The sequence below is a fragment of the Ornithorhynchus anatinus genome, chromosome 20 (genome assembly GCF_004115215.2).
Source record: "Ornithorhynchus anatinus isolate Pmale09 chromosome 20, mOrnAna1.pri.v4, whole genome shotgun sequence".
NCBI classification, from domain to species: Eukaryota; Metazoa; Chordata; class Mammalia; order Monotremata; family Ornithorhynchidae; genus Ornithorhynchus; species Ornithorhynchus anatinus.
Window position 1 is genome coordinate 9394708 of NC_041747.1, and position 12488 is coordinate 9407195.

The 12488-nt window shown below is 43.0% G+C and overlaps 1 protein-coding gene across 9 annotated transcripts in view; it reads right to left on the bottom strand.

The window, feature by feature from the left end:
- LRCH1 (leucine rich repeats and calponin homology domain containing 1) overlaps positions 1-12488 on the bottom strand; it is a 131928-nt gene that overhangs the window by 11027 nt on the left and 108413 nt on the right. For 6 of the 9 annotated variants that reach the window (XM_007668615.4, XM_007668614.4, XM_007668613.4 and 3 more), the window contains 4 exons: positions 9352-9456; positions 5424-5533; positions 4766-4903; positions 4426-4503 (listed from right to left, as the gene is read on the bottom strand). In XM_007668615.4, the coding sequence (XP_007666805.2) occupies positions 4426-4503; positions 4766-4903; positions 5424-5533; positions 9352-9456 (431 nt within the window). The remainder of the gene's footprint in view (positions 1-4425; positions 4504-4765; positions 4904-5423; positions 5534-9351; positions 9457-12488) is intronic. The other 3 variants (XM_007668619.4, XM_007668617.4, XM_007668616.4) reach the window with 1 other exon arrangement.

Consider the following 12488-nt stretch of genomic DNA (forward strand, 5'->3'; position numbering starts at 1 on the left):
TCCAAAGCATATACATCATTAGGAAAGTGGAATTTGCATAGGCCCAGAGAGGATCAAAGTAGGAAAACAGGAGAGATATCCCAGACAAACTTTCCAAAACATAGGGAGACAGAGAGAGACAGAGAGAGAGAGAGCACAAGCGCACGGATAGACAGAAACTGCTTCTCCCATAAGGGATCTCACAAATTAAAGGAGGCGCGAATGTTCAGAACTCGGCTCCTCAGTGTGAGATGTCCCGTCAGTGGTTTCATATAGAGCCCAAGGAAACAGCTCTAATGACGCATTCCTTCCTCGAGCATTCTCTACAGTGGGGATTTCTGCCTGGGCCAGAACGGTAGGCCGAATGACCTGTCTTGAGCTCTCTCTGGCCTAAGTTTGGCCCAAGCCTGCCAGGCACCCACACAATCCTGGGTTTCTACAAGAAGACTCGGTCGTGCAGCCCTCTGTCTCGCTAACCCCCACGGCTGCCTGACTCCGACTACACCCTCAGTTTTACCAAGACCCTGGTTCCTACGGGGCTGGGGCCATCAGAAGCACTTCGGAGGACAAGTTGGATTTCAAGATTCTTCCTTTGCTCCAGCCTCCCCGCAGAGGGGGCTAAAGCCGAAAGCAGCAAGCTAGATGCCCTAGTCCTCTGGGCACTTGGGCTCAGCCCACAAGGAACTCTACTCCTTCCTCACTTCGACATCGACCCCTGCTATCGATTGAGTACCTACTGTGTGCAAACCCTCAAACTGCATACTTGGGAGAGTACAACAGTCAAAAAAGATGATCCCTACCCCTAAGGGCTAACAGCCAAGTGGAGACTACACTTAAGGAGTATTAATGAGTGTGAATGTGAGGAAATCGGTTTTGTCCTGTTACCTTCTAAACTGAAAGCTTCTTCAGGGCTTCTTCAGGCACAGTTTGGTCTGTGCCTTCCTTCCCCTCTTATAAGCCCTGCAAGACCCTGTCCACTATTCTGCCCACAGAGGTCATGAACAAAAACGACTGCTAACTTCATGGCCTAATGGACAGAGTACGGGTCTCGGAGTCAGAAGGACCCGGGTTCTAAGCCTGGCTCTGCCACTAGTCTGCCATGGAGCTTTGGGCGAGTCTCTTCAATTAATCGATCAGTGGCATTTTTTGAGTGCTTACTATGTGCGGAGCCCTGTACTAAGCACCTAAGAGCACAATACATTTCTCTGCCTCACTTTCCTCATCTGTAAAATGGGGATTAAGACTGGGAGCCCCATGTGGAACAGGAATTGTTACCAACCTGACTGACTTGCATCTATGCCAACGCTTAGTACAGTGCCTGACACACAGTAAATGCTTAAAAAATGCCATTAAAAGAAGTCCTCCAAAGCAATCTTAGAGCACCGTGACAGTTTCAAAATAGGAAAATCCCATAGAAAGGAGAAAAATGGTCATCCTAAATTTACAAGGCTTCCTTCCATTTGATTCCCACCTAGGACAGGGCGAGCATCCCCCTGGCTTCTTGTGTGCCTTCCACAAATACCGAGTGCAGAGCACTGCGCACAGAAGGTGCTCAACAAATCCGGGCTGCTGACAGTTTTCCTGTGCTTGCGGGAAGCTGCGGTGGACGCGGCCACGTCCTCAAGCTTCCGACCTCTCCTCTCCCACACCTACCCGCCGACACACCCCGGCAATCGGTCCCTCAACTCCCAGGACCAACTGTGGATGGGGAGAAGATGGGCCCGGATCCTTACCTCTCATTTCCTCCCTGGGCTGGTGAGGGGCTGGGGAGGTGGCCAGGCAGCTAGCTGCACAAAACCATTTCTCCTTTTCCATCCTTAAAGGGCTTAGTGCAGTCCAAACAAAAAAAGTTTCAGGGATAGTAAAGTCTCCAGCTAAAGGGACTCGTTATGCCGCAACCTCTGATTTCTGCTATGACCCTAATGAAACGGGTCTGATTCTAGATATGAGGGGGTTCTCCCCTGACAGGATGGAACAAAAACACACAGCCCCTGCCAGATGCTCCAAGTTTGAGCGAATCCCAGCCTAGCTGTGCAGCGGCTGAGGGGAGGTAGGAAGTACAACCACCCGGCACCGGGAGGCTCAAAAACCCAAGGCAAGAGGAATATCTATTATTTGACCCCAGAGAGCCTGAGGGTCAGTGTTGCTGTGGCCCCGGCACTCCCTCCCTGCTCTGACCCCACTCTGACCAGAAAAGGGACAAGGTGATTCTGCCCCTGCTGCACTGCCACCCCTCTCGGCTCCAACTCAGCCGACCGAGCTCATGGCCCATCTAGGTCCCCGTCACACACAAAATGGCCCCCGTGTGGAAAAGATATACGTGACCATCCGAAAGAGGTCAAACAACTTCAAGGGCCCCGATGAGGACGGTGCCTCCCTACTCAAAAGTCGAACCACGACCGCTTAGTCAGCGCCGTCCTCTTTCACTTCTCGGCATCTTTCCCGGCTTCCCCGTCAGTTGCGTTTCGCTCTCATTCCATCCCGGTTCAGGGAACCCCTAAGGATCAGGGACTTCGAGGCCACCAGAGTTATCATCGGTAGCCATTGGGGGGGTGGGGGGGGTGCCTGTCTCCATGGGGCCCCTCCCCACATCCCACCCAGGTCCAGGGGGCTCGCTCCATAGCACAAGTCCAGCCTTTATCCTGTATTTTCCACAGTGCGCTTCTGAATGAAGTCGTACATCTGCCTCAAAACAGTCATTCTGTAAACTTACAACGCACGGTACAGGACTGATGCACGACTGGGTCCCCTCAACCAACACCCAGCCCTCCACCTGGCCTTCTCCCATTCTACCACGGACCCGCTTGGTACTCTGATGCCTTTGTACACTTGCCGAGGACCATTTCCCAGCCAAACCGCCAGACAAAAATTCTAGTTACTGAATGGTCATGGCTGGAACCTGTGTGAAATTCCCCTTACTCTGTCCCGGCCCTTGCCATACGCTAAATGCCTACTGGGCTGAATTCAACGATCCTACTAAATTTGAGCAAAATTGCTTTAGAAGTTCTCCCTAAGACGTTGGTGAGAGGACATCTCTTCAAAGTGACGGTCCTTAGATTTCAGCGTGGCACATCTGCTCTCAAAATGTCTACCTTCACTGTAGAGATGGTGGAAATCTTTGGGGGACATGAGATCACTTGAAAACACCTAGATCTTTGCATGACTACCATTTTAAGAATAATTCCCTTTCCCTGGACCTGTAAAATTCAGAAAGACTAACTTCTGTGTTAGATCAATCAGGAGCAGTTTCTGATTTTCCATTTCAGCAGTCACATGCTTGCTCAAAAAGCACCTGGGTAAGGATACTTAATCAATAAACTGTGTCAGGTGCAGCTTTCTGAAACTTTCTTGGATTTTCTCCAGGAAAAAAATGTAATGAAATTCCACATGTCACCCCAAGCATAAAAAGGAAAGAATGTGGTTCCTGTTAGCCCAATAAGGCAGAAGTATTGCAGGCAGGGTCATTTTTACTTGGCATACTTGGGAATCTCAAGCGTCTCCGATTAGAGCTCAATTATTAAGAAAGCACACAATCTGTCTGGATATTTGTTTGGCATTTCCTTTTTCTTTCATTTCAATGACTCCTCATCACCTGCAACAAATGCATCACTACTTTCGGGGATTTTCATTTCAGTTGGCTTGGAAAAACTATTTGAAGAGCATTACAAGTCAGGGACGTATAAAGAGGTCAAGCAGTCTTCCCCACCATGGTGACTGAGTGCCGAGTCTTTTATGGGAAAGCTCTGTAGCCCATAAGAGTCATTGCAAATGTGTATATATTCATATTCAAAGTTCTGAACAGATGTAAGAGTATATATGCCTATTGTAGCAGTATATACTTATACAATCATATACACATTACAAAAGCAGTTACCATGTATTTACATATAATTTGCAGATTATCAGCCATTCAGAAGCAAAAAAGGATCCAGTCCCAATATAAAGACTTTTGAATTTTAGGTTAGGAAAAGGATAGGACAGGAAATTTTTCTAACAAGTCCCCATTTCCATCCACCCTTGAGATGCGGAGAGGAAAAACTCTTTCAATTAAGTTGTGCGTTTATCTAAACAAACCATCCCAACCACGTATACGGACAGACCAGTCCTTATGAATCTCATGAAAGGAAGAGACACTGTTCAAATCACTAAAGAACACACTGAAAAGAACGCATTTCCTTTCCGGATTTCTGATGCGCTTTGCCAAATTTGCTTGGTGAAAACTTACAGAAACCACTTTCAGCAGTTTTTCTTTGTAACAAGCAAAGTCTTCACTTCTCAAAACCACATACATATTTTATACTTCCTCCTCAATAGCACTGCTCCAAAAAATTTTAACAATAAGCATTTCAGTTTGTGTAGTGAATCCTAGCCTTTCCATGCTGAACTGCGGACTGCCTTCTAAACATGTCACTTTAAAAGAGCTGTTTGAGCCTTAGTTAAAATTACCTCAGGGACTCCCAGTTTTCGGCAGGCTTCCAGAAAGTTTTCCACATTTCTTCTGCATTTGGCCATGCTAAGTTTGGGCTGAAAATACAGAAAATCGTATTAGTCAAAGAGGAACCGCATCCCTGAGGTACCAAGACAAGGTCTTGAATTGTGTGACTGAGGCTTTGTTTAAAGACGAAGTGCTCCGAGTTGGGGACGTACAGCACGCGCAGGGCCCCTGTCTACTGAGCCGGTCGCAGTGAGATTTAGCAGTGAGGACCACCTACGAAACCACACGCTCCCTAGGGTAGACTCTGGAGAAGACAAGGCGAACCTTTTCTCTTTAGATTTTTGAACTTACAACTGCCGGAGAGGGAACGTGAATGCTCGCTACAGATCGGGGGCGGATGTGATTGACGAGGTGGCAGAGAACCACCCCGTCCATAAGAGCGGCTCCCAGATCTTCATGCAAGCTGATCTTCAGTCTCATCTCAATGCTCTGTGGGGAGAAAAGAGCCAAAGCCCCATGAGTCGATCCCGGTTGCCTGCCCGGGGGAGAACGCTTGCTGCTGCTGCGACGGCCAAATAACGGGTTGGGGCCAGGGAGAAGAGAGGGGGGAACATATTCAGGGAGTGCCTGGTGCTCGAAAATACTCCTTCTTTACCTTGGAACTATTCTAAGGACACTGTGCTTTCTCTTCTGCCACTCACGTCATTCTGCCTTTTACCTCTTTTCCAACTGCTTCCGTCTGCAAAACTTTCAACCCTGAAACATCTCCCAAGTTCCCCTCACTTTTCTGAGGCTCCAGGTTGTACAGCTCAGAACTGACAGGGAAGTGGGGTGTCACCAATGCTGAGCACAGTGAGAAGGTGTCAACTTGTCACATTTTTAAGCCACCCAACAACTGCTCATTGAGGAGTTGGTCTGGGATCCCTCAGGCCCCAGGAAATTCACTTTGAAGGAGAGTTCAAGCTGTCACTATGACATAGTGTAAGGCTCACCACCATCGCTCATGTACCTCACGAAGCTGCTCCACAAGCTCTTTCTCTTCTCTCATTTGTTCCATTTTTCTCCGAATTGTAAACTGAGGATCTATGGATTCCAAATTCCTCTGGGGTCTTAGGAATACTGAGATGTGAAAGAAAAAAAAAATTTCCTTCATGTACCACAGTTTATATGCTGCCATAAAGATATTCAGACAATAACATTTAAAACCAAGGCACTTTGAGGCAAATGTTTGGTTTTTTTTAAATCGAGCCACAAAAACAATACTAAATTCCGACTCATAAACTATTTTCCTGGTATAAGCACAAAATCTGAACTAGAATTATAATGCATTTATTACCATTTAACACTGCTTTTTAAATGAATATTAATTTCTCTGTATTTTAATTGATAATGAATTGAAATTCACAAAAAGGCTCTGATCCTTCATTGGAAACAATCCTTGCATCACTTCTTTCATTTATTTCGCCCACTCACTGCTTTGGAATTTGGAGTTTGATTTCATAGGTTTAGTGTCATCACTGGTATTTGACTCATAAGTTGCATTCATTTTTAAGCAATTTTTTTCAAAAGAGGTAAAATATGTATTTGTTTGGAATGAATCTTGATATTTCAACTTTTAAAATCGTTTAAAAATGCTTTTTGTCTGCTGAAAACAGGGCAATGCCTTAGAGTCAAGGTACTGAAATGTTAATGGGCTCTGGTTAGGAGACAAATATGACTAACTCATCTCAGTTAATTATTTAATTTCAAACATAATAGATCATTATTGCTGATGGGAAATACAGAAGTAAATTCTTATTATGGCAAGCTGAATTCCCAACGAAGTGGCCGTTCCTACTTATCTATTCTTTTCTACCACTACAGCCCAGTTTGCACTCTTCGCCTAAAGCCAATTTACACACTGAACTTTGTTCTTTACTCTCCTGCCACTCACTTCATGACCACTCTCTCCCTACCTGGAACACCCCCGCCCCCTCCCCAAAATGTGACAAACCACAGAGTTTTGTTCATCTCCCCTGCTCCAGCCACCTGAGCACTTGTGAACACACAACACCTCCGAGGATTTATGCACAAATCTTTCACACCACTTTAAAGCTTTAACTCATTTAATAATCTCCGTTTCTCTTTCCGCCTCCCTGCAAATTATTTTAGGGTTTGCTTCCTTTCCAGAATGTAAACTCTTTTCGGGATGAACGATGCCTTCAAACTCTACTGTGCCCTCCCTAATGCTGAGGAGTGTTGTGTTCACTGTACGCACTCAAATACTAATGACACTGTTTTTACACCCAGAATAAACTAGTTATCGGTTAGCATTAGTTTATTCGACATTATTCACCTTAAGGCATTTCTAAGGTGCATTATTTAACCAAGCAACGAGAGTAAAAATAACTTCAAGTGTTTACCTACATCAACATATTAAAAAAAAAATAGGATAGCACATCAAATAACAAGGAACAGGCACTATCTATTTGTACCAGCAGGCGGAGCCTCCACAACACTTTGGAGAGCTGGGTTTTCCAATTTTGGGTTAGAATGGCCAATACTTTTTTAAATAAAAATTACGGGGTGGGGGTAGAGAGAGGGAAGGAAGAAAGTTTCAGCAACAAAACTAAAAACAATCCTCTCTTTGCCTAACTTGCTATGTGCGCCTCTAACACTGCTTCTCTGTTCAAGGATGAGCTTGAGAGCTTTGGGTTTTGATTTCCAGACATCACTTGCTCTTCTATGCCTATCCCTTGTAAACATAAGAAATGGGAGCTCAGGCACTAGGCCACTGCTGCCTAGTTTTTTCTAGTTGAGGGTGATGCGATCAAAATTGTTTTATAAAATAGCTGCCTTAGAAGTTTATCAAATGAAAACTTAAAAATTGTCAGGAGATGCCTGCAACCCGGAATAATATTCCAGGTGTGCAAATTATTTAATTACTGTACCAGGGTAGGTTTTGGAAACCAAAGAACAATTTTGAGGTATCAGTGCCAATATCTGCACTTGCCTTTTAATCTATCTGGCGTAAAAAGACTTCAGACAATTAGAATGTAGCCTGCTTAGGTTGTTTTCATTCTGTGACAATAATTACAACAGTAACATTTGGGTCTCGGTAACTCAGTTTCTTTCTCTCATTATAGCTGAAGAATAAATTTAGATTTAATGGGAGTCAAGCCTTTGGGAAGTCTAGCTCATCAAGTATTACTACTTCTTAATTTTATACATTACAATTTTAAAAAGTGCATTGAGCTACTCAAAGTAGGGAATAAAGCTCTACAGCTACAAATTATTTTTGCTTTAACTTCATTTAACTTCAGCATTTTTAAAAACATTTTTTCTATATTTACTTGAACTCGGAAATTAATTTTAGGTGAATCAGGGAGATTGAAAAAGAAACCAAATAAAAATATTCATTTTAGCTTTAGAGAGGTGACAGTACAAAGGAGAAATAAAACTTTGCTCATCAGGCCAGGCTAACTCCGCATCAAGGAGATGGATGTGCAAACTGATAAACTCTGCAGGCAGTCGCCAGTTCCTCCAACCAGTGGGTAGACAATATGTGCACAAACAACAGCACCAGCTGCCCAGAAGAGGGGTTGTTGTTTTTTTTTTCCCAAATGGTTTCATTTCTGGGATTTCAAAACAATACTGTCTGAAACTGAGCTTCAGATTTTGAACAGAGAATGCTGGATTCAGAATCAATTTCCCTGGTTGCTAAAAGTTCGCGTTTTCAACTACCAAAATTATTCCACTGTTCTAAATGTCACCTATCATGGCCAATGATTTTTACATCATTACTTGTACATGGGGATGTGATTAAGGTCTACAAAATCATGAAAGAGCATAGGGCCATTTGCAGGCGTTCCACTGAACCTGAGGCTTGGAAGGCTCAAAACAACCGAAAGATGTTTCTTCACAGTGGGAGGTAATTCATACTACAAAATGCTGTCCGGACTGAAAATATTAGTAAGTTCAAGAGAGACTTGAATAAGTTAATCGACATGAGTTCTATAGTGGGTTACTAGAGGAAGAAGTGGGGGATAATAGGTCTCATGCAAAAGGTGGGTGGGGGCTCTAAGTATCTGTTAGACTACTGAGAAATTACTGGCCCAAAATGCAAGAACATATTAGGTAGAACTCGGAGGAAAAGGTTCAGGAAAGAAAGACTGAGAAGGCAAACAGTTTAGAAATGTTAATGAAAGCCCAGGGAACAGATGAGATCACTAACCTGAGATAACAAAGTCTCTAAGGAAACTACTATTCCCGCAGCCGCAGCCCACCCCCCACTGCACCCCCCACTGCCGGGAAGGGTCGCTATCCCCCCTACGGTCATGGACAAGGGCAACTGCAGGAGTCTTCCCCACTCCCAACATATGTTTGTCCTGTGATTTAAGATGGGTTTTCTTCATTTTTATTCTCCAAGATATTTTACTCCTCCCCTTTATTGTATTCTAAGCCCACTTCAATATGCCAGGGTAGGGAGTTTGAAATTCAATTCTAATTTCTTCAAATAGCATACTGTGCTTCACACTTAGTGAAATGCTCAGCACACAGGAAGCACATAGTAAATACTGTTACTAGTCTATTAGATAGTAATCAAAGATCAAGCATATTCCTAGCTAAAGTCAGGCACCAAAGCACATGAATGTAAATTTAAGTACAACAGGACACCCAAATCTTTGTGCATTAAAAAAAAAATGGTGCAAGCATTTTGACAGTCATTTCAAGTTCTCACTGGCAATCTACAGTTAAATAAATGGTGACTGCACACATGGTGGAAAGCAATTAACATGCATTTTTTTCCTCTATTTCTCATATCGAGTACTGTTTGGCTTCCTTGTAATCAAGAATGCGGCTGAATGTACTGTATCTTTTGCTGTTGGGATCCACAGTAAGGGAGACACTGCTTGACTGCTAATGTACAAATTGAAAACAAAAAATCAAACACATACCATTGTCACTGTCTCCTTCTGATGGAATATTGTAGCTATAGCTGTCCCATGTTTGTGCCTGTGTAAGTTTGTTGAAGGAGATAGGAGGGAGAGAAAGGGATGGGTCTGTAGGAGAGGAGTGAGCCCATGCATGGGGTCAGGAAAAACCAAAGGAGCCACAGCATTTTATACATGGTGTTAGGGTTGCATGGAAATGAAGATGTTTTCATTTGCATGGATACATTAAAATGCATAATATTGGAAGAGAATAATGAATGATGATGGTCCATGGAATAAACAGTGATAAAAAAAGTTGTGTTAGTAATTACAAAAAGTAAGCAGTTAATAGTGTTAATCAAAAGTTTCCACAATTTCAGAGTTTTCTAAAAGTTTATCAATTCAATAGCAAGAAGGAGTATCCAGAGATCATAGGGGTTAATATGAAAGTTGGGGATGAATTTTTTCAAAAATCTCTCCAATGGATTTACTGCTAGAGATTGCACACTCTGCAAACATTTTTCCTAATGTTCCAGGGCCATTTTCTGATCAGGAGGTACTGGTTGACTAATGCTGATATTGAAAACAAACCCCACAGAATATTCCTGATTAGCAAATGTACACGATGGGATGTTTCCCATTGTAAAATATCAAATCATTCACTTAAATAAAAAGTTTACTAGAGGGATTCTCCAGAAAGAAGCACAGACAAGCTATTTGAAGGACTACAAATTATACTTTACAATGTGCATTTTGGATAGCTGTACTATCTTCCTCTAAGCCTTTCCACATTTCCCCTAATACTCAATCTTTCTTCCTCTTTCCCCTCTCTCTCCTATCAGCGGACCACAAACCCTTATTTCTATTCTATTTTAGAGCACCCACAATGCACTGGATTAGAAGAATTTGGAAGTTTATTATAAAAGGATATTCTGAGAAATCTTAATCTGTAGTATGTCGGTTTCTAGAGTGCTATTCCACTGTCAGCACAGCCACATCACCAGAGCCACACAAAAAAACTAGGTTTTTCCTAAATTTCTAATGCTATTTCCTTCACTGTGTGTACGCCATCAACTTTAATAATAATAATGTTGGTATTTGTTAAGCGCTTACTATGTGCCGAGCACTGTTCTAAGCGCTGGGGTAGACACAAGTGAATCAGGTTGTCCCACGAGAGGCTCACAGTCTTAATCCCCATTTTACAGATGAGGTAACTGAGGCACCGAGAAATTAAGTGACTTGCCCAAAGTCACACAGCTGAGTCACACAACTTTCCCTCTTCTCAAATCGTGAGCTCCCAGTAGGCCAGGGACTGGACTGTGTCTAATTCAGTATCGTCAGACTGGGTACCCAGTGAGTACAATAAACAAACAAGCAAGTCATTTTTAAGAGCACGTATACAATGTAATAGGAGAATGGCCAGACTAAGAATACAAGTGTCCATTCAAATCTGTTGATCCCAAACTGCTCTCTCGAGTTCCACTTTTATAATTTTTTCAGAATTATCACAAAAAGGTGACTTCTGCTATAAAAAATAAAATGGTTTGGGAACTTTGGGGAAAAAATAGCATAATGTGATGCGTGCATAAAGATTTCACCTTATTTTCTTTGGGTGAGTCGATAGCCACAACATGAAAAACTCCCTAATTTGTCCATTTAAAGGCATAGTCATATATTGAAAACTTCTCATTAAATATGCCTACATTTGTACGGTTTCATCATGCCCCTTGGAATTTTTCGGGGCAAATTTTGCATGGTCTTCAGTGATTAAAGAATGCAGTGCTTTCAGGTTCATTCAGCTTTCCAACAAGGCAGGTTGCTTACACTTTAGTTACACTATATTGTCAGCACCTCAAGGGCAAGGATTGTGTCTACCAACTGTAGTATTTGTACTCTCCTAAGCACTTAGTACTGTGCTCTGCCCACAGTAAGCATTCAAATACCACAGAATGATTCAACGCTTAGAACACTGATTGGCACATAGTAAGCGCTTAACAAATACCATTATTATTACTGATTTTACTCTTCTACTGAAGCGGGAGCTCCTTCAGCAGAGAGTCAGTATCTATTAAACACATCTCTCAAGTACGGAGTATATAAAACAGTGGATGCACATTAAAAGCTAAAAAATCCATTTGGGGAAAAAGACCCTGAAATCCCTTTGAACTAACCAACTGGGAAACAAAACATCTATCTCAAAAAACAGACCAGGCAAGACAAATGTGTTTGGGCGACAAAGTTTCCCAAGGCAAGGGCAGGAGGCTGAGCCGATTTGGGGATCATTTCTACACCATAAAACACTGAAGGAAATATTATCAGGTCCACATATAACCGAAAATGACTCAGCCTCAAACCACACACAAAATGTCTGGAGTGGAACTGACCCTTAGCCACTTGCCTGATGTGCACAGTGGCCCTGGGACAAAAGAGGTTGCGTGAGAAAAACTGAAATCATCTTATGTTAAATCATTTTTTAAAACCCCCACCTTTTCTTCTATAGGTACTCTTTCTTAACCACAAAGGAGTTATTGAAACATTTTATGAATAGAAATCAAAAGGATCAAAGCAAGAACAGTGAGAGACAGCACTAAGGTCCAAAGACAGCGACTCACTGGAGGAACTAAATTCAAGAGGCCTGTGAGTGGGTGGCTGCCGGCACAACTGTGACCAACAAGGAATTTCCCTTTCCAGAAAACTATTTCTGAAACCCAGTACTGGTTCCAAGTGGGATTAAAATGGAGTGAGTTGGAGGTTCTAGGGTTAAAGATGGATTTTGTTTCGACAGTGTTGTCCTAGAAATACTGCTAATAGAAAATCTGCTGTGTGACCTTAGGCAAGCTACTTTGCTTCTCTGGCCCTCAGTTCCCTCATCTGTAAAATGCGGATTAAGACTGTGAGCCCCATGTGGGACAGGGGCCTGATTAGCTTGTATCTACCCCAGTGCTTAGAACAGTACTTGACACAGAGTAAGAGCTTAACAAATACTATTATTACAGCTATCAATTATTATTACTACAGGGGCCGCTGTGAATTTCTGGTCCAGGCTATTTCTAGAGGAGAGCAGGGGTGAATGGGAGGAAATATGGGAACTGAGTGAGATGGAGAGCTTCTTGTCCCGATTGGGACCGTGGCTCCCCACTGTTCCCCAAATCCCAAGGTCT